This window comes from Melanostigma gelatinosum, assembly GCF_949748355.1.
Source record: "Melanostigma gelatinosum genome assembly, chromosome: 15".
NCBI classification, from domain to species: Eukaryota; Metazoa; Chordata; class Actinopteri; order Perciformes; family Zoarcidae; genus Melanostigma; species Melanostigma gelatinosum.
The window spans coordinates 10,513,919-10,539,798 of NC_136648.1; the positions used below are offsets into that span (position 1 = coordinate 10,513,919).

At 42.6% G+C, this 25,880-nt stretch overlaps 1 protein-coding gene across 1 annotated transcript in view; it reads right to left on the reverse strand.

Annotated features, from left to right (window-relative positions):
• LOC306789006 (opsin-3-like) overlaps positions 1-17,243 on the reverse strand; it is a gene marked incomplete at its 5' end in the record, with an annotated part of 30,927 nt that extends 13,684 nt beyond the window's left edge. Inside the window, 2 exons of the mRNA XM_079284757.1 lie at positions 12,265-12,593; positions 16,877-17,243. Coding sequence (XP_079140883.1) covers positions 12,265-12,593; positions 16,877-17,243 — 696 coding nt within the window. The remainder of the gene's footprint in view (positions 1-12,264; positions 12,594-16,876) is intronic.
• Positions 17,244-25,880: the final 8,637 nt, after the last annotated feature.

The following is a 25,880-nucleotide window of genomic DNA, read 5'->3' on the forward strand; positions in this document are numbered from 1 at the left end:
TAAAGCCGTATAATTCATATTCATGTGTTGTGTCCATGTGACGGCACAAATCTGTTGCGGCCTTTTGTCAAGATGACAAGACGACAAGCTTGGTAATGAGCAATCAAAATAACAGGAGGTTTTTGATGACATGTGTTTCACTAAGCAGACAGCGAAGTGAAAAACAGCAGACTCCTTCTTTTTAACTTTGCACAATGACAGTTTGAAATCGAGTTGTAAATTCTGGGCAGCAGTCCAATGCCGCACTGAGGCACACAGAGTGTCGATAGACGAGAGGGAAAGAACTTGTCGAGAGCTGTTTCACGTGAAATGTTTGTCAAGAGCGAATATCTTCACAGCACTTCACAGACTTCATCAAATATCCCGTAGCTATTTTTCCTCCCTGACAGACGGAGCATTGTCTCCTCTTGAGTCCCCGGCGGGCTGTCGGTTATTTAGACCGATCATCTGACCTGCAGTGTGCCGCAATGTTAAAGTGAGTTTTGAACCAAAATAGAATAAAGCTTGTTACTGCTGCAGGTACATGAACTGGCTTTCAACATGTGTGTGCGTATACTCTGTCCATATTTGTAGTTTGCTTGTCTTGTTCCTGTCACACATCCAGTTCATTTTCAGTGTGTGTGTGTGTGTGTGTGTGTGTGAGTGATGTTAATAATCGTCCGTTTAAACGTAACCAACATAAAATAAGTATTTTGACAGATTATTAAAGGAGAATAACTGGTCCACCATAGAAGAGTTGTTTGTAGCTTCGGGGCTGTGACCTCCTGGTGTGAATAATGACGTTACTTGTTGATAAGAAATAGCGGCAGCAGAGCGACGTTGTTGTTGTAGCACCACAATATCTTTTAGGGATGAGGTCGGGGGTGGATGGTTGGGTGGGTCTTACATTGACAGCAGGGTCTGTTGTTCACATTTGGTCCTACTACGTCTATGTTGTTGTTTTTAGATTTTCAATTCAATTTATTTTGTGAATCACAAATTTGACTGTGATCATGTCTGCGTGTTGCTTGTCTTTAAACAACGTGTAGTGAAATGCTTTTGTGCCGAGTGATAAAGCAAGTAAAAATAAAAAAGAATATACTGGAATACGAGACAGAAAAATACTTTTCAAAAAGAAACGATAAAACAATATCGGTACGTTTCGGAAAAATGAAACAGTGACGCAATGAAACTATAAGTTTGAGTTTGAAAACAATATAACCACCTGTCCATATCAAATATTCTTTATGTATGTCAGGTGATTGAAGAAAGTCACTGGTTCACTGGCCTCAGGGTAGAAGCTCCTCATCCTCTCTGTTTTGGCCTTCAGGCAGCAGAAGTCTCTCCCTGACAGCAGCAGAGAGAACAGTCTGTTGTTGAATTGATTGAGGTCTTCTATGGTCCTCTCATCCCTCGTCCTGCAATGCCGGCTTTTCTTCAGTTCAACAGGGGAATTTTACCTTGATTCATTTAAAGGAAATTAAATGCGTTCGTCCACAGTTTTACAGCTGCTCCTATGACCACAAATTATATCCGATCAGACAGGTTGCATTGAAGTTTCAAGTGTGAACACTATGCGGACGCAGCTGAGTTCCGAACTGGCGCAACTGATGACAAAAGTCACAATGGAAAGACCTGCTAACGCCTTGTGTTTACTGTATAGACTGCCGTATTAAGGCCATGTGACCAACAGTGATAGTGTGTTTCGTGTTCTGCCTAAAAGCATGAATGTGTGTTTCCTGCTACACTTCCTTGTTGCTTTTCCAGATGACACTGAAGTTGACATTAAGAACCTGCTTCCAATATGTGTCTGTCATGTTGTCTCAAAGGGAGAAAACTGTCACACTGACATCTACTGTTGAAATTCGCTGTCTGTATCGGCAAAGCCATCTATTCTAATCACAGCATGTCACATGGAAGAGGATGCACAATGGTGTGTGAAGCGAGGTCGACGGGTAAACTGTGCGCTGTCTCACTTGAGAAATCTGACAGTTACACTTGACTGGAGGCATTTAGCTGTTCATGTCATGCTCAGAAGAGGAACTTACATTTTAAGTGCATTAAGTGCATTTTAAAATCAGTTCACAGTTAAGCGCCTGACAAATAATGAAGTGAGTAGTCAGTGACGAACAAAAAAAATGTATTTTCCTTTGCCGAATGGAGACGGAAGGTTAATCCACTCACAGCAGAAGCGGAGCCAAAAGACGTGATGACTTGGACGTCTCAAGGAGGGGAAGGAATGTAGCCCGTTGTGGCAGAATTTAGAGCGCTGGATGGGCTGCATGGTTCAGGCCGCAGCTCCATTATTAACAACCCTTTTCAAGGAGGGAATAGTAGGACATGCAAGAATTGGGGGAATAATTGATGAGTTTTAGTTTAAGAGAATACTTTAGCAGCCTGACTGCAGTGGTCAAGGCAGGGGATGATTAAAGTTTGAGCAAAGAGTCGAGCATAGCCCCCGGTGAGGAAAGCTCAGATTTGATGGGTTTTTTTTTTTGGGAGTGCGAACCCCCATACTTGTGTTGTGGCTGCATTGTGAGCTGTGTATGACAGTTCCTTGTCTAGAATGAAGTCAGGGCTCCTGCAGGCTTCAGGCAGGAGTTGTTGCAGTCTTGTCAGTGGAGATGGAAAGGTCTAGTGGAGGGGGACAGTGCTGCAGAGTCCTAAGATCCATCCTATCCGTATTGTTAGTTTTTAAAGAGAATAGTTCACGATAGAGTTGGGTTCATTTCAGGCTTTGCCGGTTCAGTTAATGAGCTCAAGCCGGGTTGACTTTATGCAAACCGACATTTGTCAATGAAAAGCAAAACTGTGCCAAAAGAGTGGTGCAGGAGTACGTCAGTAAATCCCACTCGTGAATTTAAAAAAAAGGCAGGTTGCTAACAAGTGACGAAATGAGACTACAAAACGTCATGACGCCTAAATACTTACGCTACGCTTAGTGGCGGTGACATGAAGTCATACGACCATGGTGTAGTTAGTTTATATTGTAACGTTAACTCTTTGCTTCTGCCGATTGTATCTAGGCTTAAAGAATCATGGAAGTGGTGTTCATTTGGGAAGATTATCTTGCTGAACAAAACTTGGAAGTATAATAAACTTGTGATTTCCACATTGCTTTTTTTTGCAATAATCCAAAATCCGATGGTAAATCCCTCATGTTTGGTCATAACTCCAGAATAATTTTACTAATTTCACACAAATGTTTTATAGGATTACATGATAAAGTGGTGACATATTGGACAGACTTTGATGTAAACAGCAACTTGACCAGTTGGCGGAGGCATGCGACCCCGAAGCGGTAATTCAAGTTATAGCAATGTAATCAAATAGTCTCAACAGCTTAATATTGGTGATATAGCTGCATGCGGTTGAATGGAATCTGGACCAGCAGTTTTCTTCCAGTGAAATAGTTGTTGTCCAAGATGGATTTTGAGATTGTAATTGCATTATATGATGCTATTATGATTGATGATGACATGTTAATAATCTGATGATCTAATCCAATAACCTTGGTTGAGAGGGTATCTTTTCAACTTTCTTAGCTGAAGTTTGGAGTTGTGTTGGATATTTGATACCAGGCCAGCAGGCGTAGTGACGTCCCCAGTGTGGAGGACAAGACACCTCCGGCATGTTCCAAACACATACAATGGTTCTGATCTAATTTATTTCTGCTTTGTTATCAGACAGTTTCTTCCTCTCTCTCTCTCACTTTATCAAATCAGATTGTGTAGGGCTGTGTATTGGCAAGTACATCACGAGATGATATATTGATATATTGCAATACATTCTTCTTTTTCACAATCAATAACGACTGCCAGTGTCTCCAATTTTACACCACCATCACACCAGATGCCCCCCCCCCCCCCCCCCCCCCACACACTCTAAGTATTCTTAGTTAATCCACATAATCACTTAATTTTGAGTCTTCGGACCGGCTAACTGGATTACATGGATGTAGTGGGCGGTTGCCAGACCGGCTGCTATAGATCACATCAGCCCTGGGAAGCAGGAGGCAGTTGGTACCTTCTGCGCCTCCCCCCAGCTGCTGCCTTCACCACACACTGACCATTACGATGTGAGATTGGTGGTGGCGGCGATGCGACAGAAAGCAGTCAGTATGAGCCAGACATGGGGGTGACGAGAACATTCAGGGGGAGATAGTTTGAGAAGTGAAAGTGCACAGGAGGAAGGAGTGGGACTGGTGCCGCAGAGAGAAATGAGAAAAGATAGGTGGGAGATTGTAAATCGCAAAGGAGAGAAATGGAGGCCGATAGGGAAGAGCTGCATGCAGGCGGGTTTAAAACGGATTACTGTGGATGGAGAGTCCTGTTATAGTCAATGGCAATCAGCAGAGACTCTTAAGTTCCCCCTCTCCTGCTTTTGACTTTCATTTTGGCCAGTTGTTGTGGGAGTTTGCCCCAAGTTGTAATCGGCATGTAAGCCCACAAACTTCAAATACCAGGCTGTCATGTAAGTGCACTCAGCTCAGCAATCTGAAACGAATAACCTTCTCCGACTGTCTTCTTTCAGCGCACCTACCCTGAGAGGCTCTTTGACAAAACGCAGAGCCAAGCCAAATCATTTGAGGCAATTGGTATCTACCTAGGCCTGTCACAACAATTACTATATCGACTTATCTTACAATACACTGTATATGGGCATGACCTCAATCATTTCACGTTATCAACTTATTGTACCATATTTGAACATAAACTTTATCATGTTTGCTGATATCGGCTGTTATTTTTACAGTTAGCCAACATGATGCCAGAATAAACCGCAGGGATTTCCCTGTCATAGTAAGACTTTGGCATTGAACCAATGTTTCACATTTTTGTTAAGAGTCCAGGATAAGTTTTTTGCAAGAATGCACCATCAACACTCGTGAAACTCCTGGGAGACAACACTACACTTCCTCAGCCAAGAAAGAAAGATTAGAAGTAACTTTCTCAGTGCATTTACTGTAATTTCTGACTCCGTATCTCTCATCTTTTGCTGAAAGTTTTTCTCATTTTCAAGTCAGCTTTGAAAAGCTGCAAGCCAAAAACTTACCTTGTGACTAAAGTTATGTGGAGAGGAACAAAATAAGAGGTATATGGTCCGTTGCGGGCAATTTTCTCTTAAAGTGAATTTAATGAGGTGGAAACTTCCAAACTTCTAATGCGACAGCGCACTAACCCTCATAAAAACGGATTCCTTGGAACTGACTTCTTCATCTGATCATTTATTAAACACGAGCATTTCATGTGTCGCTATCAAAACACCCCCAACATCTGGCCCCAACATCCTTGGCTGAAAGCCAGTGCTTTAGAAGACTTACAGGGATTGTAAATGTAATAAAAGGGGCTCATTTTGATTCAGGCGTCGCCGTAATTGTTGAATATTCACAAGTTTAAGAAGTAAAACCTTGTTGGTGTCCATTTGGAAGGTTCCTCTGTATGATTTTTCTCCCGTCGGCGGGGCTGGTGACAGCTGAAGCTTCACACAATATCAAAGCTAAGTTGGATCCTGGCACCAGAACATGAACGCCTCAGAAAGATACATCCTCACCAATCTGATCGCACTTTTGACCCTTCCATCATCTCCCCCCCCCCCCCCCCCGAAGTGCAGTCACCGAGACAAGACGTTCAACTAATGCTGAGAGTCATATTAAAACATGTCAGCGATCGTACGAGTGACATCTCCCCTCTGAAGTTACTTGAAGTGGTTGAGAGAGGGGGGAAATGGTTCTTGAAGCCAATCGGCTGTACACAACTCAAAGTCTTCTTCTGACGGTGCTTTGGGGCTTGCACACAAACACACAGATACACACGCATACGATACAGATATACACTCAGATGTATACTTTCCCTCTGCATGCAAATGCAGTCGGAAGAACTTTTTTTTATCAAAATAGACACCCAGATGTAAAAACAAACGTGTAGTAGTCAACTCAATGAGAGGATTTCTACATTTTAACTCACATCTGGGAACCCAGACAAATAGTCACACGGTACAAACACACATCGCCCAGAAGGGAAAAGACAGGCACAGCACTTTCGACTGGCTTGTTTTGTCTCGGCATTCCAGCTCCTGAGTCGACCCGGGTGTTCTGCCAGCGCAGTTGTTGGCCGCTAAGCATGATTGATCACAGAATTTGTGTCTGCCGCATTAGTCCTGTACACCGCCAGCCTCCTGTGGCCTGCCGAACACTATGCCTGCCTGTCGCCCATCAAAGGGTCTCTCTCTGCAAGAATCCTCAACGCTTCGCTGAGTCGCTTTGCAAACACACACTGTCCCCCTCCTCCCAACCTTTCCATATCCCCACCATTCCTTACCTCCACCTACGCCATCTCTCCCCCCCCCCCTCGCCGCCACATCGAGGTGTCTGCAAGGATCGCGCAGACCAGGAGCATGATTGTAACTTTTTATTGAGTGAGGGAGAGTCAAGTAGAATCTGTCGAGCGCTGGGGAATAAGCATTACCAGCTGCTTTCTACAGACGAAGACCTTGTAAGGGAGGGAATCGGTTATCAAATTGAGGGTGAGGCTCTGTCGGGCTGCCGGGGGAATTCAAGAGCGGATGCCTTGAATGCAAGGTTGGTGCGTTTAGGGTACGCTGAGCTCGAGTGCGACATTCATTTTCATTTGGAATAACAACACTCCGAGTTCCTAAGGGACAGGGGAGCAGTGCAGAGGCAATGTGGAATGGACTTGTTGAACTGTAGACCTAAAGGGCTTTTTTTCTGTTGGATTGCTTTTGGTAACATCTGAAGATCCGTCCTCCTGCAGCTCTAAAGGGACTCAAGATTCAAGAGGGGGGGAAATCAGGAGACCAGTGTTTTCATCCAATGCCAGAGGTCCTTATAGAGTTCACCAAATACAGAGAACCAAATTAAATATATCCTCTGGCTGTCAGCAAGTTGTCAAAAATTAGTTCATAGCAGCCCTTACATATGCCAGCTTTCGTCAGACACCAGTGACATTCGTCATCATATCCTGTATGAATCTCTCCGGCAAAAGTCATCATTTCTATAAGCATACAACATGTAGTAGGGAGGGCCGGGGAACAAGTGAACGTGTGAAAATAGGGCAGGAGCAAAGCTCAAAGCAGTTGTATATATCTCTGGGCGCTGCCCCATTTCCAATACAGAATCCTCAAGAGGTGTGTTAGATTCATATCCCGAGGAGAAACACAGACGGGGCGGAGACGGGAACAAGCACACACTCTCATAACGGCGGGCATCCGTCCTCGATAAACCTGCGTCCTGTAAAATGTGGTTGACTGCTATAATTTCAAGGAACGCAACGCTGTTTATCGCTGCTTTGCTGGACCAATAACTGTAAATGCATGCGCCTCAGCCAACAGAGAAATGCTGCTACACTCAGACAGATGGCTGAGGCTGGCAGTGCCAGATGAGAGGCGGTCTCACATCCAAATACTCCAATTAGGCCGTCGCTTATTGGGTCAGGACAGACGGAGAGCCCAGTATGTGAGCAAAGAGAGAAACAATGGCTCCCGTATACAGAGCAGTCCCTTTACTCACAAACACACATTTTCAAGCCAACTATTGGCAGATATTAGTTTTGTCAGATGATAACCATTACCTAATGGTTGTTATTGTCTATATTTAATGAATTACTTGAGTCGAACAAATTCAAATGTTGGTCTTGCTCTGCATGCCAGTGTCGGTACAATTTAGGTTAAGCCAAAGACGGCTCCCTAACGAGACCGAACACATCATCTTAAAAAGACAAGAAGCTGACTGTGTTTAGACAGACAAACAGCGAGTGCCCTTGGCTCTGCTTTGAAACAACACAAGAAAATGAAGTGTCATGTTTTGATTGAATCAGATCACGTCAGTCATTTTCAGGCTTACTATCATAAGGCAGCCTTAAGCCGTGTCCCAATTCAGAGCTTCAAGATTAAATTCAACATTAGTCGATGGTTGATGACTCAGGTCTTCCACTGATTTTATTGCCACATAAACGATGAACTGCTTTAAACATATAAACAGGACTGCAGCTGCTGACGGGCACATTATCAATTGTACAGTTCAAACCAGATTATACAGCCATCCCACTACATTCAATTATTTTCTCAGGGTTTCTTCTGGATTTTGAAGGTTGGCTGCACTTTTGACCATAATTTGGACGAAGCACCTACATGAGGTTATCAATTAAAGTATCAGCAAGGTCTAGTTGATGGAGTTCCACAGCTTGGATGTTAAATGTAGGAGTGTGATCGTATCATGTCCACGGATTGGTAGTGAGGGGTTGGCAGATGTCAGGGATCCCCAAGTACTTGAAATGTGCTGCTCTGTTTTGGTATTTTTTTGAAGTCAGGCTGGCATTTATTCACACCTTAACCCAGGACACTTGAACGTCTTGTTCTCAGGAATGTTAAAGCTTCCGTTTACAAAGAAAGTTAGTTTCACTGGTTCCGAGTATTTTGTTTTCAGCTCAATTGCTGTCTCATGTGAGGCAAATGGTCAAATTTGATGAGGAAGGGTTTATTTTTAAACAATGTATTAGTTGTATTTACAGAACGAGTACTGTTTTGTAATAAATACCGTATACCGGGATGTAACATTGCATGTACCGTAATAGAAGAATTTGGTCGTATTGTCCACCCATTTCACTGAGCAGGTCAATCTGAGACACATGGGTACGAATGACCAGGTTCATCCCAAACAATCTCCAAAGAATCTCACACTCACTGGTGGTTTGTTTTCTTTGCTCTGTAGCAGAAGAATGAACTCTACTGGATATTCAGCTTTTGTTTCAGTTGGGAACCCACCACCAAATGCAGCATTTCATGATTTACACAGCATTCCTAACGAAGGCTTCCCACCTCGTTTTGTTTAGCTTGTTGTAAATGCACAAATAACTCGTTGCTTTCAGATGTCAACATCTTTCTCATTGTTGTACAAAAATGGCATTTTTGAATGTTTTTGGAGAGGCGATTAGGGGTGGAGATGGGACCTCTAGCATCTCGCCACTCGCCCACCGAGCTCGTATCACGCAAGCGTGATGGCAATTTTCATCCCAAGGGTTGCTAAGAAGTGTTTTCACAGCTGTATCTCCTTCTCGTTGCTGTCATGTTTCTGGTGTGTGTGTGTGTGGTGTGTTTTTGTCACACATTTTTGTGGTGAGGAACATCAGGGGGCCTAATGTGAAAAAATAAATAAACACAGACAATAATCTGTTGAAGTGGCACATTTGGACTTGAGCAGCAGATTTCTTTTGGTATTATACTGACGAGCCTTTCACTGTGGCGATTTGGTAACGTAATCCTCTTGACATTAAAACAATTAAAATGAAAGAATCGGCCAGGAAGACATCACTCTTTGTGAAATGTCGGAAACAGTGTGGACAGTAGTGTGCCCTCCAGATACACATGTAGCCAAGCAGGTTTGTAACACATGCTGAGGTTCATGCTGTCACTTGCCTCAGATCTCGCTCCCCGTCGAAAAGGCACAAAGACAACCAGTGTGTGAGAGCTTATACACTTGTGCCAGTTTCTTAGGTACACCTTGCTAAAACTGATGCACTCTTATACAAGAGCCCGACCATAAACCCTCCCTGTGTTATACTAAGAGGTGTCCCTAATATTTAGTCCACTAATGAGTGGACACAATATTGGAAGTACTTCTTAGGATATTGAAGTACAATTCAACAATGCCACAGACTGCAGCCTCCAAATTGATCATTAAGTTTGATTAACAATTCTCTAAAACTGTTTCAACTCAAATGTAACATAAAACCTTTCATGAAGGTTTTTTCAGGTGTTAGACAGCATTAGCTTTAGCTCGGTCTACAAATACTTGTTTGAACTGTAAATATTTGTTTGCATGCACATGATGGTGTCCTAACATGTGTGTTCATCTGGAGAGTTTTGTTTGTATTATGGCACGTGTCCAAAGGATACAATGAAGCGAATATGCGATGCATGTGTAGAATATCAGGTTGTGAAGTAAGGTCAGCCACAGATTCTGGCAACAGGGTCTGAGAGTGTTTCTCTGCTTGTGACCAATGAAATTACCTCATGACCAGTGCAAGGTCGGTGCAGCTGATACATTTGATGTGTATGTGAAGGAAATAGCATTGTGCAAAACGCTTTACTGTCATGGAGCCAATACTTCTGTGATCAGTCAATATCACGTTAAACTGTCACCGTTGTTGAGACATTGACTAGCAAAGGGGCACAGAGTTTTATGCTTGTATACTCGAGGCCATCTGCTGTCTTCTGCACTGATAAAGAACACAATTTCCTATCACAGAGAAATAAAAGGAGATGACAAGACACTGACTGACTCTTTCAAGCATGCACAAGCAAGCAGAGGCGAGCTCGTGTAACTCATGGTGCTGTTTGATTACTGCTTACCTTGCATGGCAGCTGGATTTCTGGGTTGTCACATGCTCACATTATTTGGGAGTTTAACTTTTTTATGGGCAAGTTGCTCAACTTCTTTTACATAATGTGACAGGAGAACTATAGCCTGTAGATTACACAGCATTGTCAGTGGGAGAAGAACAACTCCGACGAGCACGGCCAGTCATTAAAATGAGCAAAGATAAGGGATGCAGGTGTACTCCTGAACAAAGAAGGGATAAAGGACGAAAAAGGGGGCAACAAAGCTGAAGCAGACGTATAAGACAGTTTGGAAGGAATTGAAAAAAGGCTGACAATGACAGAGCGAGAAAGAGAACTAAACACGATTACTTTCCCTCGCCTCGTCTGAATCTATACAAAGAACTGTGTGTTTTCTGATGAGGAAACAGCACATAGATAAAGTGTGAGAGGGGACAAAAGAAGAAGAACAAACTGATGCAAAATTATAAAGAAAACCGCACAAAAGGCCAAAGACAGGAGGAACACAACTAATTGTGTAATGGTGAAGACGTGATGCTCACACCGTCTGAGTGAGTTGTAATCCTGGAAAAATAAATAATGCTCTGGGACCTGTTCTTGCAGAGATAATCCTGTGTTTATAATAATTCATAATTTGTAGGAATCACGGTGAAACTATACTAGGACTTACCTAGAAGTTTCCTACACTTACTATTAGCAAAGCACACAGTGTGGCATAGATTTTTGTATTATGATGGCATTTTGTAGTTTTCTGACCGTTGTGGTTTGACATATTAAGGCAGAGTAACACAACCGTGAATGCAGGTGAGCACCCACCGGCTGCCGAAGATGCGTGCCTCGCTACCAAAAGTGAATGTTTTAACGCCCCTTCGCCCCCATAGCATGGAAGTGAATTGGGAAGCGAATGTAAATTTTTTGCATGTGTGACTTTAAGCTGTGGTAAAATTCTAAATGCAGAAAAAAGCACCATATTTTGGTGCAAAAAATGATTTCTTTTTGTAATGTTACCCAGTAACACACGGCAACACATTGTTAAAAGATGGCTCTGACATTGGTTACTTAACAAGGGAACGAATGAACGATTAGATGAATAAATGCAAGATTTGCATGAATGCCGCTTGTTTCTCCATAACTGGATGCAGAGTGGAATGAATTATCTGAAGAGGTGTACAACCGACCAAAGTTGATTGATGGCAGAATCAAAGAAAAGTTTTGACAGAATCATGACTGTTTCAAAGCAATATTTTCCCCGTCACTGTGAGCTTGTGAGCACATTGTTTTATACAAAGTTGGCGCATGCTCTCTTTGAGACAAGTTCATTTAAATCTAGTCATTTAGATAAATGTGTGAACCAAATGTAATGTGTGATGCGAACCATCAAAATGTAGCTCCCAGAGTCTGAATTTATAGACTTGTAGTGACGGCACAGATGATAATTGTAGTGCGATAAAACCACAGTTTATGGTTCATAACCGTAATTGCCTTTGATATAAAACAGCCGTTTGAATGCAGCTGCAGGTTTTGGTTCACTGGTTCACAGCTTTTGGAAAAAAAGGTTTAACTACCAAAGAACAGAGTGGACAGAGCGCTGTGAGCTTTTAGATGCATTTGCTCAACAACAAAAGTGAAAGTTAAACACAACACTGACTTATTAAAACATATTCAGTTGATTTGGCAAAGCTGTTTATTTTCAGCCAATATTTACTCTCCTTGTTTCTCTATTTAGTTTTTTCCAACTGCCAATCTGTAATAAGCCTATAAAAAATGGGAATATATCTAGATTTGTTTGTGTCTGTTTTTGTGGTTTTAGTGTTGAAAAACCCTGTCTCAGGTGACCTTTAACACAACAATGTTGAAGGAGGAACTAGACTTGCTTGTGCAGGTACTGGAGGTTTAGTGGAGTCCTTCCCCGCCCCCATATTTCCTCACCTGTCTGATGGCACACAGAAGCTTCCCGTAGCAGAACATGATCACCAGGAACGGCACAATGAGGCAGAAGACAAACGGGCAGATGATGTAAGATATGCTGTTCTCCGTCTTGGCCGTCCAGTCGACAGAGCAGGTGGTCCCGGGGCCCTCTGGGCCGTAGTGGCTCCAGCCAAGGAGAGGCGGCACGGTCCAGACGAGGGAGTAGACCCAGGACAAAGTGATCCCGAGGGAGATCTTATGGTAGTTGGAGGAGTCCGCCTCTGTAGGCGCCACCATGGTGCTGTAGCGCTCATAGGAGAGGACAGCCAGGGAGATCAGGGAGACGATGCCTACGGGGTAGACGGGGCACACACACATACAGAGGTAACCTTTACATCAGTAGATTCAGTCACACAGCATGTAGAAACAGGACTTCAATTCAATACACAACACTGTGCAGGTGTGTTCTTCCTTTTTATGCCCTGACTACTGTACTTCACATTTGATGGGGCCATCAAATAGAGACGAAAATGCACCAGCTGTCTAAATGTTTATCTATTCTGGCGAGGACAAACTGTGATATGAAGCTCTTTCTGAAAAGAAAATCGCAGCTAAAAGGAGCTTAATTTAACTTAAACCAAAGGACATGTTGTGATTTAATAAAATGATAAAACTAAAGCAAAAGTGGTCGTGAAATCATCAAGTATTTCAGCCGCCGGTGCTTTCCAGCAGATGCACACTGCTGTAAATCACAAACAGCTGCAATACCTGTAGTGTCTCTGCATGACAGAAGCAATGCGGTGAAACACAACACAGAATATTTTGAGAAGCTTATCTTTCATTCTCTTTGCCTTTTCTTTCTCAGTATGTCAAAGGCACGGCAGCAAGAACCTGCGATCAATGACTCAGTGTTCATGTTGACCCCCTCAGCCTTTTATCCTGTTTGCGATTTGGTTCGAAGCCATTATGAGCCACGAGGCAGTGCTTCATGCCCATTGATTTTTCAGCTGCAATGAAGCGAAGCTGAGCTTGACGCTCTTTTAAGTAGGCGATCCGGGCCTTTCAAGGTGCCAATGCCATGGCTACCCAGCACGATCAATGGAGGAAGAGAAAAGGTAAGGATTTGAGAGGAAATGTAGGAGGGGGGGGGGGGGGGGGGGGGTGGAGTTATAGCCAGTAAAACAGGATTTAAACAAATTAAGCTGAACCCACTGCACGTACCCCTGACTGAGTCTCTTTGGCACAGCCCTTGTCTGGAGCCTCCAGATATTGAGCTCATGTTGCTCTTTCTGTACAAACTGCTTCGCTCTCTATTAGCTTTGATTAGCCCCGTCACTGCAATATTTCAAAGTCGACACAGTTTTACAACAACCCTCTTGTGTTTCTGTTTGATCTCAGCTGGCTGACTCATAGCAACCATCCCAAACATAATTCTCAGATCATTTGACAAAAGGCGCGTTTAACCCTACTCATTGCTGCCCTATCGCATCCGAGTTATTCTGTGTCTGCACTCGGGAGAACTCTCTTCTGACAACAGGTGGCAGATGTCAAGCTAAACTCCTAGTGATAGTTTACAGCAAGGTATCATTAAACACGGGTGTTGTGCAATAGTGCTTGAGCCACAATCTGATAAAAGCTGCCTTTACTCCAGTATGTTTTAGAGCAGACATATTTCTATTATGGATTTGTGATTAGTTCTGATAGGTTAATACATTTAAACCATGGCCACAGAAAACAGGACACCTCCAGTGTCGTACCAATCAATGTTTCACTCAACATTCTGTATCGGTTTGTCAGTATATTAAGCTGCAGGAATCCGTAGACACTGCCCTGCATCTGCTATTTGCACTTAGCTAACTTCCACTGGTGAAATGGACCTAACCACTGAGTAAAACAGACTTTTCTCACAAGGAAAACAAAAAACAAAGTCTCATCAAGGTCCACTGGACCCACTCACACGGGAGCATTTGACCACATCACATGGTTTTCATCTGCAGATCAAAGCCAACGAGTCCTAAAAAGTGCTCAGAATAATGGAATGTTCCCCCGTCTACAGTTCAATGACAACTAAGCAAACTTCATCTGCAGGTAATACTTTCAGTCAATAACTCCAATATACGTCAACCGTATACAGTGATACAAAGAATAGCTTTGATGCCAGTGTTTTTATTTTCCAAATGTAAGATCTGTGCACTTCACTGCGTTGTACTCGTTGGGGTAATTGTTTATGAGGTAACGTGACGCCAGCGATTGCACCTGTACTAAGAGTCAACATTTGCCATAGGCTCTGCATAAATGTTGTCGTTGATTATGATTTATCAGCTTTGATTTGAAAACTTGATTATCACTTGATACTCACTTGATATCAGCTAATCCCATTACATGTCCACCCTCTTATTTTGCTTGTTACATAGTGAATGAGTGACAAGTCTTTATTGGAGGCAATGTAATATAGGGAAAGACACCCGAACAACTTTACAGCTTCATACCGTTTAAAATCACACGTCACCTTCCATCCATCTTCTAGGCCTCTGGCAGCATCAAAGGCATGCAGCTGAATCCAAGTCTAAAAAGAAATATATGATGATCTGATAATGACTGAAATTGGAAAAAAGGAACATCTTTGCTCTGCTGTCTCTGTGATGTCCCATCGCTGTTTCTGTCTGTCGTTTGTTTGAAAGCGTCCTGATCGGTATAACCCGTCCGATATCGTACATCCAAGAAAAGACGGTTTGAATGAAGAACACAGGGTCAAGCTAACAACGTCTTTTGTCGTTGACAGTTGTACCCTCTAATTTGAAGGAACATCGATCATTCAGAAACGCTTTATAGAGATTTGGTGACGACTGACACGTTCACTTTGTCATAGCTGCACCCAGCATTAGTTATTTCAATAATCAACGTGACTTTTCCTTTCCATGACCCTCCCTTAACTGTTTCTTAGACTCTGCTTTTATGAGGCCATTGAGGAATTACTCCTCCATAACCAATGGAGGTTCTAATGATGTCTTGGAGCCATCTCTCTCTTTCTCTCTTTCTCTCTTTCTCTCTCTCTGTCTCGATCTCTTGTTCACACACGCTCACTCTTTCTCTCCTCCTGCTCTGTTTTAGCTGGTAGAAGCCAAAGGCCTGTCAGACAGATTTTAATAAATTGCCTCCTTGTGGATGTCGGTGTTCATCTTCAGATGGTGCTAACTCTCGACATAACACTAGGGTTAACGAGACGGGGGATACAATCTGAGTGCATCCAGATACTGAGAAACCTTCCGGTCACTTGAGGTTGAGTTGTTTTCAAGAAAATAGTCCCTATGAACATGAAACTGCTCACAGCAACGTCTGTGTGGATTGATTGATCGATTGCTCAATTTGAGACCGATACAGCGCCACTGTGCCTGCATGAAAATACCCATAAACCAGGAAATATGAATATGCATGTCTTTCTCTAAAAAGGACAATTCGACCAAAAATCTAAAATACATATTTTTTTCCCCTTACCTGTGCTATTTATCAAACTACGGTAGATTGTTTTGGTGTGAGTTGCCTAGTTTTGGAGATAATGCCCACAGAAATATCTGCCTTCTCTCCAATATAATGGGACTACATGGCAGTTTCACTCATTACAGATGTTCCCCGGGTCATTTTATTCTGCAACAAATGCTGCTGATGCACCTGCCATCGCCTGCTCGTGGACTGAGGCCGTGTCCCCACAGACCTGCACAAGCAGCTAAAGGAACAGTGATGAGGCTTCCCTTGCCTCGGGCACAGACACTCAACTATGGTAACAAGCGCAAAGCGGTCATTTAATAGCAGGCTGCACATTGCTTTATTTGCAGTATAGGTGCAGCAGCCAAAGCACACTGGCAGTCCTGCATGACAGGTTTCCAGAGCTCCTATTCTGATATTTGAACAGATGACTAACTGAGAGGGAGCGCTAAGCACAAAAGATGCTTCCTAAATACCCCCAGAAATAATGACCTGTACCACACCATGAAGAGCCACACAAGATTGATTTTTTTTTACAACTCATCACTTGATTTATCCCATGATTTATCATGAGATCGCTGTAAGTATGTGTTCCGCAACATCGCTCCACTGAACCTCGTACGTTTTTTCGCAAACAGATAAAAAGAGACTCCGCGCCTTTACCAAGACCGTAACGATCTCTGTAATGACCGACTGCACGACGAGCACATCCAAAATCAAGAAAGAGAAAGCTTGAGGGGAAGAAAGGGCATTGTTCAAGTATGCAGAGAGATAAAAACCTAATCAGTTGACTGAATAATAGGTTTGATGTTTCCGAATCTGTTGTTCGATTTGTAATGATTTTCATGCGTTTCTCTGAAAGTTGAATGAGACTATAAATACGCAGCGTGCACATCGCAACAGGCGTGATAACGAAACCTTTTTTCAAATGTTTTTTCCCCCAAATTTTTCTAAATCCTTAATTTTGACTTCAGAAATGAAGCTTAACATCATGTACTCTGACAAGCTCCGGGAAGGATCCATCCATACAACGCACCATCCCTCACAACCACATCTGAAATACATGTTTTTTTTTCAATACAATAATCTACAAATGTAACAAAATCAAAACGTATGATCATCGCCTCCTAGGTTCCGCATTTCTACTCACCAAAGAGGGAGTTGGCAAAGCCGTACCACACGCATCCGCCTTCTCCTATGAGCCACCTTCCCTGCGTGCTGGCGGCGAAGCTGAACGGTGTCCCCAGTACGCACACCAGCAGGTCGCTGATGGAAATGTTAATCAGGAGCAGGTTGATGGGCGACCGCAGTATCTTGTAGCGGCAGAAGAGCACGAGCACCAGCAAGTTGTTCATTAGTCCCAAAGTGCCGATGAAGCCCAGGCACACAGCCACGACCAGGTTCCCTGTCGGGGTGAGGGTGGCCCGGTATGAGCCTCCCCTCAGGTGCCCTTCCAGGGCTGCTGCACACAGAGCACTGTTGACCCCTGCGCAGCCGCTCACGTTGGGCACGATCATCGCAGTCCGGTGGCACACTGGGTGGCCGCGGCGCACAGAACGGCAGCAAATATGTTGACGTGTCTCTTTTTTCCTGTGTGTGTGGAAAAAAAACAATGTAAAGAAAAAGCGGTCGCTGGTAGCCAGCAACAAGTTTGTGAGGATGTCAAAACTTTGTTCAGTACAGGGAGAGAGAGGGGGGGGGGGCTGTTACAAATGTAAAGAAAAAAAACGAAAAAGAACACTTTTGGTTTGTCTTTGCTCCACTGTATGTCACACTCTCACTCTTTCCAGAGACGCGTCTGTCTCTCACACAGGCACCGTTCCTCTCTGTCCGAATTTAAATCACTGTAGCCCGCTCTCCAGCAGCTGGGCTGCGGGGGAGGGGGCGGAGCAGCATGTACATCTTGCGCCACACCAATCGGACAATCATCATGTGGCTCAATTAATGTACTACGCTGAAGTCAACCCGCTGTGCTCAGAGCTGCATTAAAAAAGAAAAAAATGAAAGTCCACCTCAAAGTTTTAGGAGCTGTCGTCTCTCCAGTCCTGCTCTAAAGTCCACTGAGCACGTATTGATGCGCAGCGCTGAACACATTCTCTCAGGAGTGAGTCACCAGCAGTGGCTGCTCCACTAATCAAATGTATTCTAGTTCGTCTGCATTTAAATTGCTGTGCGGAAATGAACTTCTTTGTTTCAAGACCCAAATATACTGATCAAATTCACCAAGTGAGTTAATGATGCTCACAGGTCAAAATAGAAATGAAGATTTCTGAGTTATAGCCTCCGCACCTGTCTGAAGTCTATATTAATAGGAAGTCCAGTGGTCATTATTTGGCACAGAGGGAAGTCCTAAGAATATACTGCTGTATAGGCTCAAGGAAATGAGGTGTTGACTCATTGTCTAGATTTAGCCTCAAGGAAGGATGAGACTTCCAGGCGACTCGATTTGGTGTTGGTTCGACCAGAAGATGGGGATGAGGTCATTTTAGAGCATTGAGGAACACTTGGTAAACTCAGCATGACTCTGGCCTGTCAAGTCAATTGTATTTACATAGCCCAATATCACAACTCTGCCTCAAGCGACTTTGCAATCTGTCACAGATGGATATAGACGTGTGGATATTTGACATGCAAGCTGCTTTTTATTACACAGAGGAAATCTATTTAAATAGGCTTTCTGCTTTCCGATGGGTTTTTTCTTTTATGTTTTGGTTGATTCTATCTGTGAAATAGAATCATCATTGTTTCCATCTGCCAGCACTGAAAGCATATACTCAGGGGTATGTGGCATTTTTGGACTGGAATAATGAGGAGCAGCGAATTGCTAAAACATGAGTGTCAGACGTCTACCCTCATGGTGTCCATATATTCTAGCACAGGCTGAGAGAAGTTATCTCTTTGCAGATAGCTCACCCTGTGCTGAACCTTAGAAGTTCAAGTCTCTTTTGGATGCTTTCTGTGTATAGGAAATAATTGATATATTCTGGGTCCAGGCTACAGGGCTAATGATACCAATGACTCTCTCCAGGAAAAGTCGGGGCCCTGTATGCAGCTAGCCGCTTCTATTCCTGTCTTGCAAGTTTATAGAAAAAGAAAGGTGAGGCTGCGAAGAACAATAGTAAACATGCAAACTTATCAAACTTAGCATACATTCCTCGTCAGCCTGTCCAAATAAATTGGGCAAAGAAAGCTTTAACCACATTAAACTTAGCTTTATTAAATGTCAGGTCTCTGTCAGGAAAAACATTTTTAATCAATGATTTTATTGTTGGGCACAAACTGGACATTTTGTTTTTAACTGAAACTTGGTTAAATCAAGATAACAGTGCAGCTGTTCTTATTGAATCAACACCTCCCAACTTCAGTTTCATGAGCGAAACAAGAGCGCATAAGAAAGGAGGTGCAGTTGCTGTTTTATTTAATGATTCTCTTCAATGCAAGCAGATGTCCTTTGGTCATTTTGGTTCTTTTGAATATGTGGCTCTGAATTCCACTCAAGCTTTATTCCTAAACATTTACAGACCGCCTAAATACTGTGCAACCTTCTTTGATGAGTTTACTGAACTGCTGTCTGTAATCTGTATTGATTTTGACTGTGTTGTTATTGTTGGTGATTTTAATATCCATGTTGATAATCCCCAGGACAGAGAGTCTATAGAACTATGTGGTGTCCTTGATAACTATGATCTGACTCAGCATGTGACAGGACCCACCCACAACAAGGGGCACACTCTGGACCTAATCATCACCAAAGGTGTAAACATTTCCAAGGTTGCTGTGACTGATGTTGCACTCTCTGATCATTTCTGTGTTTTCTTTGAGAGTGCAATCTCCTTGCACACAAATGTCCAAACCAAGGTTGTGACAAAGCGTTACATCTCTGAAAACACCAGTGAACTATTTATTCAGAAGTTCTCCTCCACACCAGCCCTCTCTTGTCTCTCAGTCAATGAGCTTGTAGATGGCTTCAATTTTAAAGTTAAAAATATTATTGATGCCATTGCACCCACTAAAGTGAAGGTTGTCTCGGGTAAGCAAAGATCTCCTTGGAGAAATGCTACGCTGGTCAAAATGGAGAAACGAGAGTGTCGGAAAGCTGAGCGCAGGTGGCGAAAAACTAATCTCCAGGTTCACTGTGACATCTATAAAGAGAGACTTCGCAATTATAATTTGGAACTTAGAAATGCAAGGCAGTCATTCTTCTCTGACATCATAACCAAAAACAAGAACAACACACGCGCCTTATTTGCTACCGTCGACAGGCTAACAAACCCTCCAGTGTCGGTAGCTGCTGAGCTCCAATCCACCTGGGCATGCAATCAATTTGCCACCTTTTTTACTGACAAAATTCAGAAAATTAGACAAGCAGTCAGTGCCTCCACATCAACCACAGGATATGTGTTGTCCCGATCTAACATCCATTCAAATATCATGACACAATTTCATTCAATCAACCTTAGAAGCCTAGAAGACATCATACAACATCTGAAGTCATCCTCCTGCTGCTTGGATATTCTACCAACACACTTTTTCAAAAATATTTCAAACTGCATGAGCACTGATCTTTTACAAATTGTAAACACATCCCTTCTCTCAGGTGTCTTCCCACAAGCCCTAAAAACTGCAGTTATTAAACCACTCCTAAAGAAGGCTAGTTTAGACTCCGCAACGATGAAAAATTATAGGCCAATATCAAACCTCCCATTTTTAAGTAAAATAATTGAAAAAGCGGTTTTCCAACAGCTGACCGACTTCTTGGCTGTAAATAACTGCTTTGATGTTTTCCAGTCAGGCTTTCGACAGCAGCACTGAAACTGCTCTTGTTAAGGTCTTCAACGACATCCACTTGAACATAGACAATGGAAGAAGTTCAGTCTTAGTGTTACTAGATCTCAGTGCTGCATTCGACACGGTCGACCATGCCATACTCCTAGAAAGACAAAAAATCTGGGTGGGACTCTCTGGCACAGCACTTAACTGGTTTGAATCCTACTTGAAGGGCCGAGAATACTTTGTGTCTGTAGCTGATTACACATCAGAGCTGACTAAAATGACATGTGGTGTTTCCCAAGGTTCAATACTGGGGCCTCTTCTGTTCAACATCTACATGCTTCCACTAGCTCAGATTATGGAAAACAATAAAGTGTGTTATCATAATTATGCAGACGATACACAAATCTACATAACTATGTCACCAGGGGACTATAATCCCATACAAGGGCTGGGTAACTGCATTGAACAAACCAACAACTGGATGTGCCAGAATTTTCTTCAATTAAACAAAGATAAAACAGAAGTAATTGTTTTTGGTACCAAGGACGAACAATTGAAAATCACCGCTCAGCTTCAGTCACTGATGTTAAAACCCACAAACCAAGCCAGAAATCTAGGTGTAGTTATGAATTCAGACCTCAACCTGAACAGCCATATCAAGACAATTACAAAATCAGCCTACTATCACCTGAAGAATATATCAAGGATTAGAGGACTTATGTCTCAACAGGATTTGGAAAAACTTGTCCACGCATTTATCTTCAGCAGACTGGACTACTGTAACGGTGTGTTTACAGGTCTCTGTAAAAAGTCCGTCGGAAAGCTGCAGCTGATTCAGAACGCTGCAGCTCGAGTCCTCACTAAGACCAGGAGGGTGGACCACATCACTCCAGTTCTGAGGTCTTTGCACTGGCTTCCTGTCCAACAAAGAATTGACTTTAAAATCCTGCTGTTGGTTTACAAAGCACTGAATGGTTTAGGGCCAAAATACATCTCTGATCTGCTGCTACCTTATGAACCATCCCGACCCCTCAGGTCGTCTGGGACCGGTCTACTTTCTGTTCCCAGAGTCAGAACTAAACATGGAGAAGCAGCGTTCAGTTTTTCTGCTCCACATATTTGGAACAAAGTCCCAGAAAGCTGCAGGTCTGCTGAGACCCTCAGCTCATTTAAATCAAGATTGAATACCTTTCTGTTTGCTGCTGCCTTTAATTGAACCACGTTCAATTAATATATTAATCAATTTCCTGCATTTCTGCATTTTACGACTGCATTTTATTTCTTACACTGTTTTTTAATTGTTTTTAAATCTCCTTTTCTTTTGCCTTATGTTTTGATGCTTTTAATGGTTTTATGTGAAGCACTTTGAATTACCTTGTTGTTGAAATGTGCTATACAAATAAACTTGCCTTGCCTTGCCTATATGTCTGCTGCTGCCATACTTGTGCAATACAGCACAGACACCCACAATATGATCCGACAAAAAAAAAAAGGAAAAAAAGGGTTCAAAATGTCAGAAACTAAGTCTGTATTAAAATGCAATTTCTTATAGTCAAACACTGGCATTTGGTGTTAAAGCAGTGTTCTTAAGTATGTGTGGCCCGGTAAAAATGTGCCTTCCAAAATCAGAATTTACTCCTATGGCCTGTTCTAATCCCTTCCCACCAATTAACCCCCTCGTTACACCGAAGTGAGGTAATTACCCGTAAAAAATGTACAGTGACATTTACTCTGACATCTCCCCCATATACAGTCGTACCTGTAATTGGGCTGAATTAAGACACTTGGGTTCTATTGTGAATACCACCTCCATTTAATCACCTCAGTGGGACTGGGCAGTTGGTATTTTAGATGGGTTTCTAGGTCAATTCAGCGGCAGCACTCTGGGGAGATGTTCAGGAAAATACAAATGGGGTTAGAAGGACAACACAGATAATATGTTGCATGTAAATCAGAGAAAAGGTGCAACCAGAATACTCTTTTATAGTTATTATCCAATTTATTCCTCTTCCTGTTAACTTGGTTTATTCGACCCAGATCTGGCCTCCATGTGCACAGCGAGGTCCCATCTGGTCCAACTTACAACATTTGCTAGAATGAACTCATAAACAATAATGACACAATTGACTTAAAGCGGCCGGCCCTTCTGTGTCATGTTCTCTCCGTGTCAGCGCGGGTATTTTCTTCCGGTTCTCCAGCTTCCTCCGACAGTCCAAAGACATGCAGGTTTGGTCAATCGATGACTCTAAATAGCCTGTTGGTGTGAATGTGACCGTGAATGGTTGTCTGTCTCTATGTGACAATCCTTTGATAGCCTGGCGACCCGTTCAGGGGTGTACCCTGCCTTCGCCCCAATGTCAGCTGGCATCGGCTCCAGCCCTCTTTTGACCCTGAATAGGATAAGCAGATAAGGATAATGGAGGGATGACTCACCAGCTCAGTGTGCCAATTTTCTTTCATTAAAGTGCATTGTGTTTCTGCATTTCTTACTCGGTTTATTGTGATTACTCTGTGAAGTCTCCTCTGCTTTCCTGCAGCCTAATCTGCAATTACAGATCAAGTTTTCAACCTAAAATTAAGTTAGAGGAAAGCGATAGAATCAGCCCCCATACGTGATCTCATTAAGCCTTGACTCTATATTTTCAAACATGTGGAGTCTTTGCTCAGCTATCATCCTTTACTTGAGACTCTTTGACTGTATAATACTCTCTGCGATGTGGCTGCTGCAGCAGCTGTTGGGCTTCATAATGTCATATCCTCCTCGCTTCACTGCCTCCAGCAGTGGCTCCACAGCTCGTTGTTTCTCTGTTGGGGATTTCACGAGTTACCCTGTTGCTCCAAACGTTTCCTCGTCTCTCAGACAAGTTGTGTATTTTAACAAACATGACCATTATAAAAAGTTTTAGCCCAGCAAGCAGTATTTACTGTTGATAGAATCAGGTTGGTATGTCAGAAGCAAAGCCGCAAGTTGCAAACATGAGACATCGTCTACCACAGCCATTAACTTCTTCCAACCTGATACTATGCACTGACTAACGATCGCTGGTAAGTGCAGCTCTTTTGTGAGCAGGATTAGTTATTGACTTCAGCTTATGTTTGTTTTCTGTTTTTTTCGGCACAATTCGGTGTTGTAGCTGTATGATTCTATACATCTTTATATTTCCTCTTCCAGACTGTCACTGTTTCACTATCAGGTCTGGAATCGGTACAATCGATGTGTGGATCCCAGAAGGATTTTTGGAGGCCTTGGTCGGTGCTTTGTTTGTGTGTCGACATTATGCTGAGTAGACAACTCAAGGTTAACGTGTCACCATGCGACCGTGCATCTAAATAATCCGCAAGGAGAGTGTGTACAGTAGATCTTTGTATGCAAGTGCTGCAATAGAGTCAGAGACAGAAAACACAATGACATCTCACAGAGTCAAGGAGAGGAAACGTAAAGAGAACAAAAGGAGAGACGGAGAGAGAGAGAATGTTTTTGTTACTCAACATTTTTCTCTTGTGAAAGTGTAATTTGCATCCTCCACTTTCCACCCTCATGAGAATAAATTGTGAGAGGCAGGTGAGAGTTGATTCTGAATGCCACACAGCATCTTGTGGCAGACTGACAGGTGTCAAATCCAAGTCTGTCCCCAACTCCAGGTTTAGAATATTTAGAATATGTATGAAGACGTCTTTAAATGAACACTGGGTGGTATATTGACTACTAGTTTTACTGTAGAGCAATGATGTAATGGTAGAGTGCAAAAGTTCATTCTTGACTTTGGAAACAGTCGTTTGACAAAAAAAAAAACTTAACTCCACTATGACAAATGAGTCAAGTCGCTAAAGAAGACTGTGAGATGCATTTAAAAAGAGCCACAAAATGCTTTATAGTGGACCTTGAGATCTAATGTTTGGGTTGTTTTTTGCCATTTTGATCATTAATATACGTATTTGCCATATTTGATATGGTGTTGTGTTTGTGAGTACCTGACAAATGTAAATCCAATATTCACTCTCTATTTTTGGTCTCCACCAACTCCTGTGAGAAATATTTGAGTATTTATCTGTTAAATGTTCCAATGTGACTTTCTGTATTTCTGCCGGTCAGTTGATGTGTGCTCATATCAATGGGAAGCAAAGCCCTTCTTTTTCCTCACCCCTCTCGGGGCTCAAGACTATCAGTAAAAGAAGACAAGGACATACAGCGTGTATAAGCATCCACTTTGTTGGATTTCTTCGTGGATTCATTTATTTTCGAACGGGGTTCGTCGTAAAAATAGAAGCTAAACAGAATGTTGACCCTTTCCTCTTGCCGTTAAAGTGCATCTCACTCCCTGGAGTAAAAAGTGTCTCGGCATGGTCACGCCTGCCAGAGGGTGAAGCCCTGAGGGGCAGCACACAGGCTTATATTCAGACAGAGCAAACAAGCGGCACTGACTCTGCACACTGCAATAAGAACATCATCAATTTTATATCAACTTGCTGTGAAAGCTGGTAACGTTTGTATAAAACAGCTGATGCCGATTAGCTCGTGTTAACATTTGAATAGTTTATGATGAAGATCTTTTAATAAATCGATTTTAACATTTGTATTGGTCTGCTGGTAAGGCTGAACAAGTCAGTCTCCCTTTGCCATAAAATAAATGTATCCTTTGGACGACCAGTAGAGATTCTGAGGAACGGTGTCATCCTTTTGTATGACCAGGTCCAGCTGCTCCCCTTAGTTTTAGGAGGTTTTACTTCTTCTTGTCTTTATTGTATTGCTGTTGTTGTGTTGTGGCTGTATTATTTATTTTTTAAAGCCTGCCAAAATAAACCGAAAGATCTTTTGAATTAATGTTAGCTTTCCCACCCATTGTGAATTTGTCCCCTTCATTCCTAGAGTTGTTCATTGATCGTTATCAGACTGTCTGGTTGGTTTTGTGAACTGTACCGTGTTGACAGAAGAGTGTAAGTTGTGGAAAAGACTAGCATTTTAGTTTTCTGAAAACCAGTGGTACATATTTCACAGAAAACAAGCATTTTAATTCAGGATTTACAAGGCATTGTCTTGCTAATGGTCACTTACGTATATTTATCTCTGCTGTATCATGTCATGCATGTCATGGGGGGCGGCATCACTGGGACATTAACCTGCCTCTTTGTTTGGACAGGCTCTCGTGACTCTGCCAGTGAAACACATTTTACTTTCAGTGAGTCCAATTGAATCTCAAATGTCCTTAACGACATGTTTTTGGGGAAGGAAATAGATAATGATGATTAGTATTATTTTTATCATTCAAAACTTTTTCAAAAGTACGAGGAGAATTCAATCCACTCGTATGCATGACATGAAAGTTGGTTTTGAGCAACTTTAATGATACAAATGAAAAAGTACACAGTTTGATTTTCTCTCA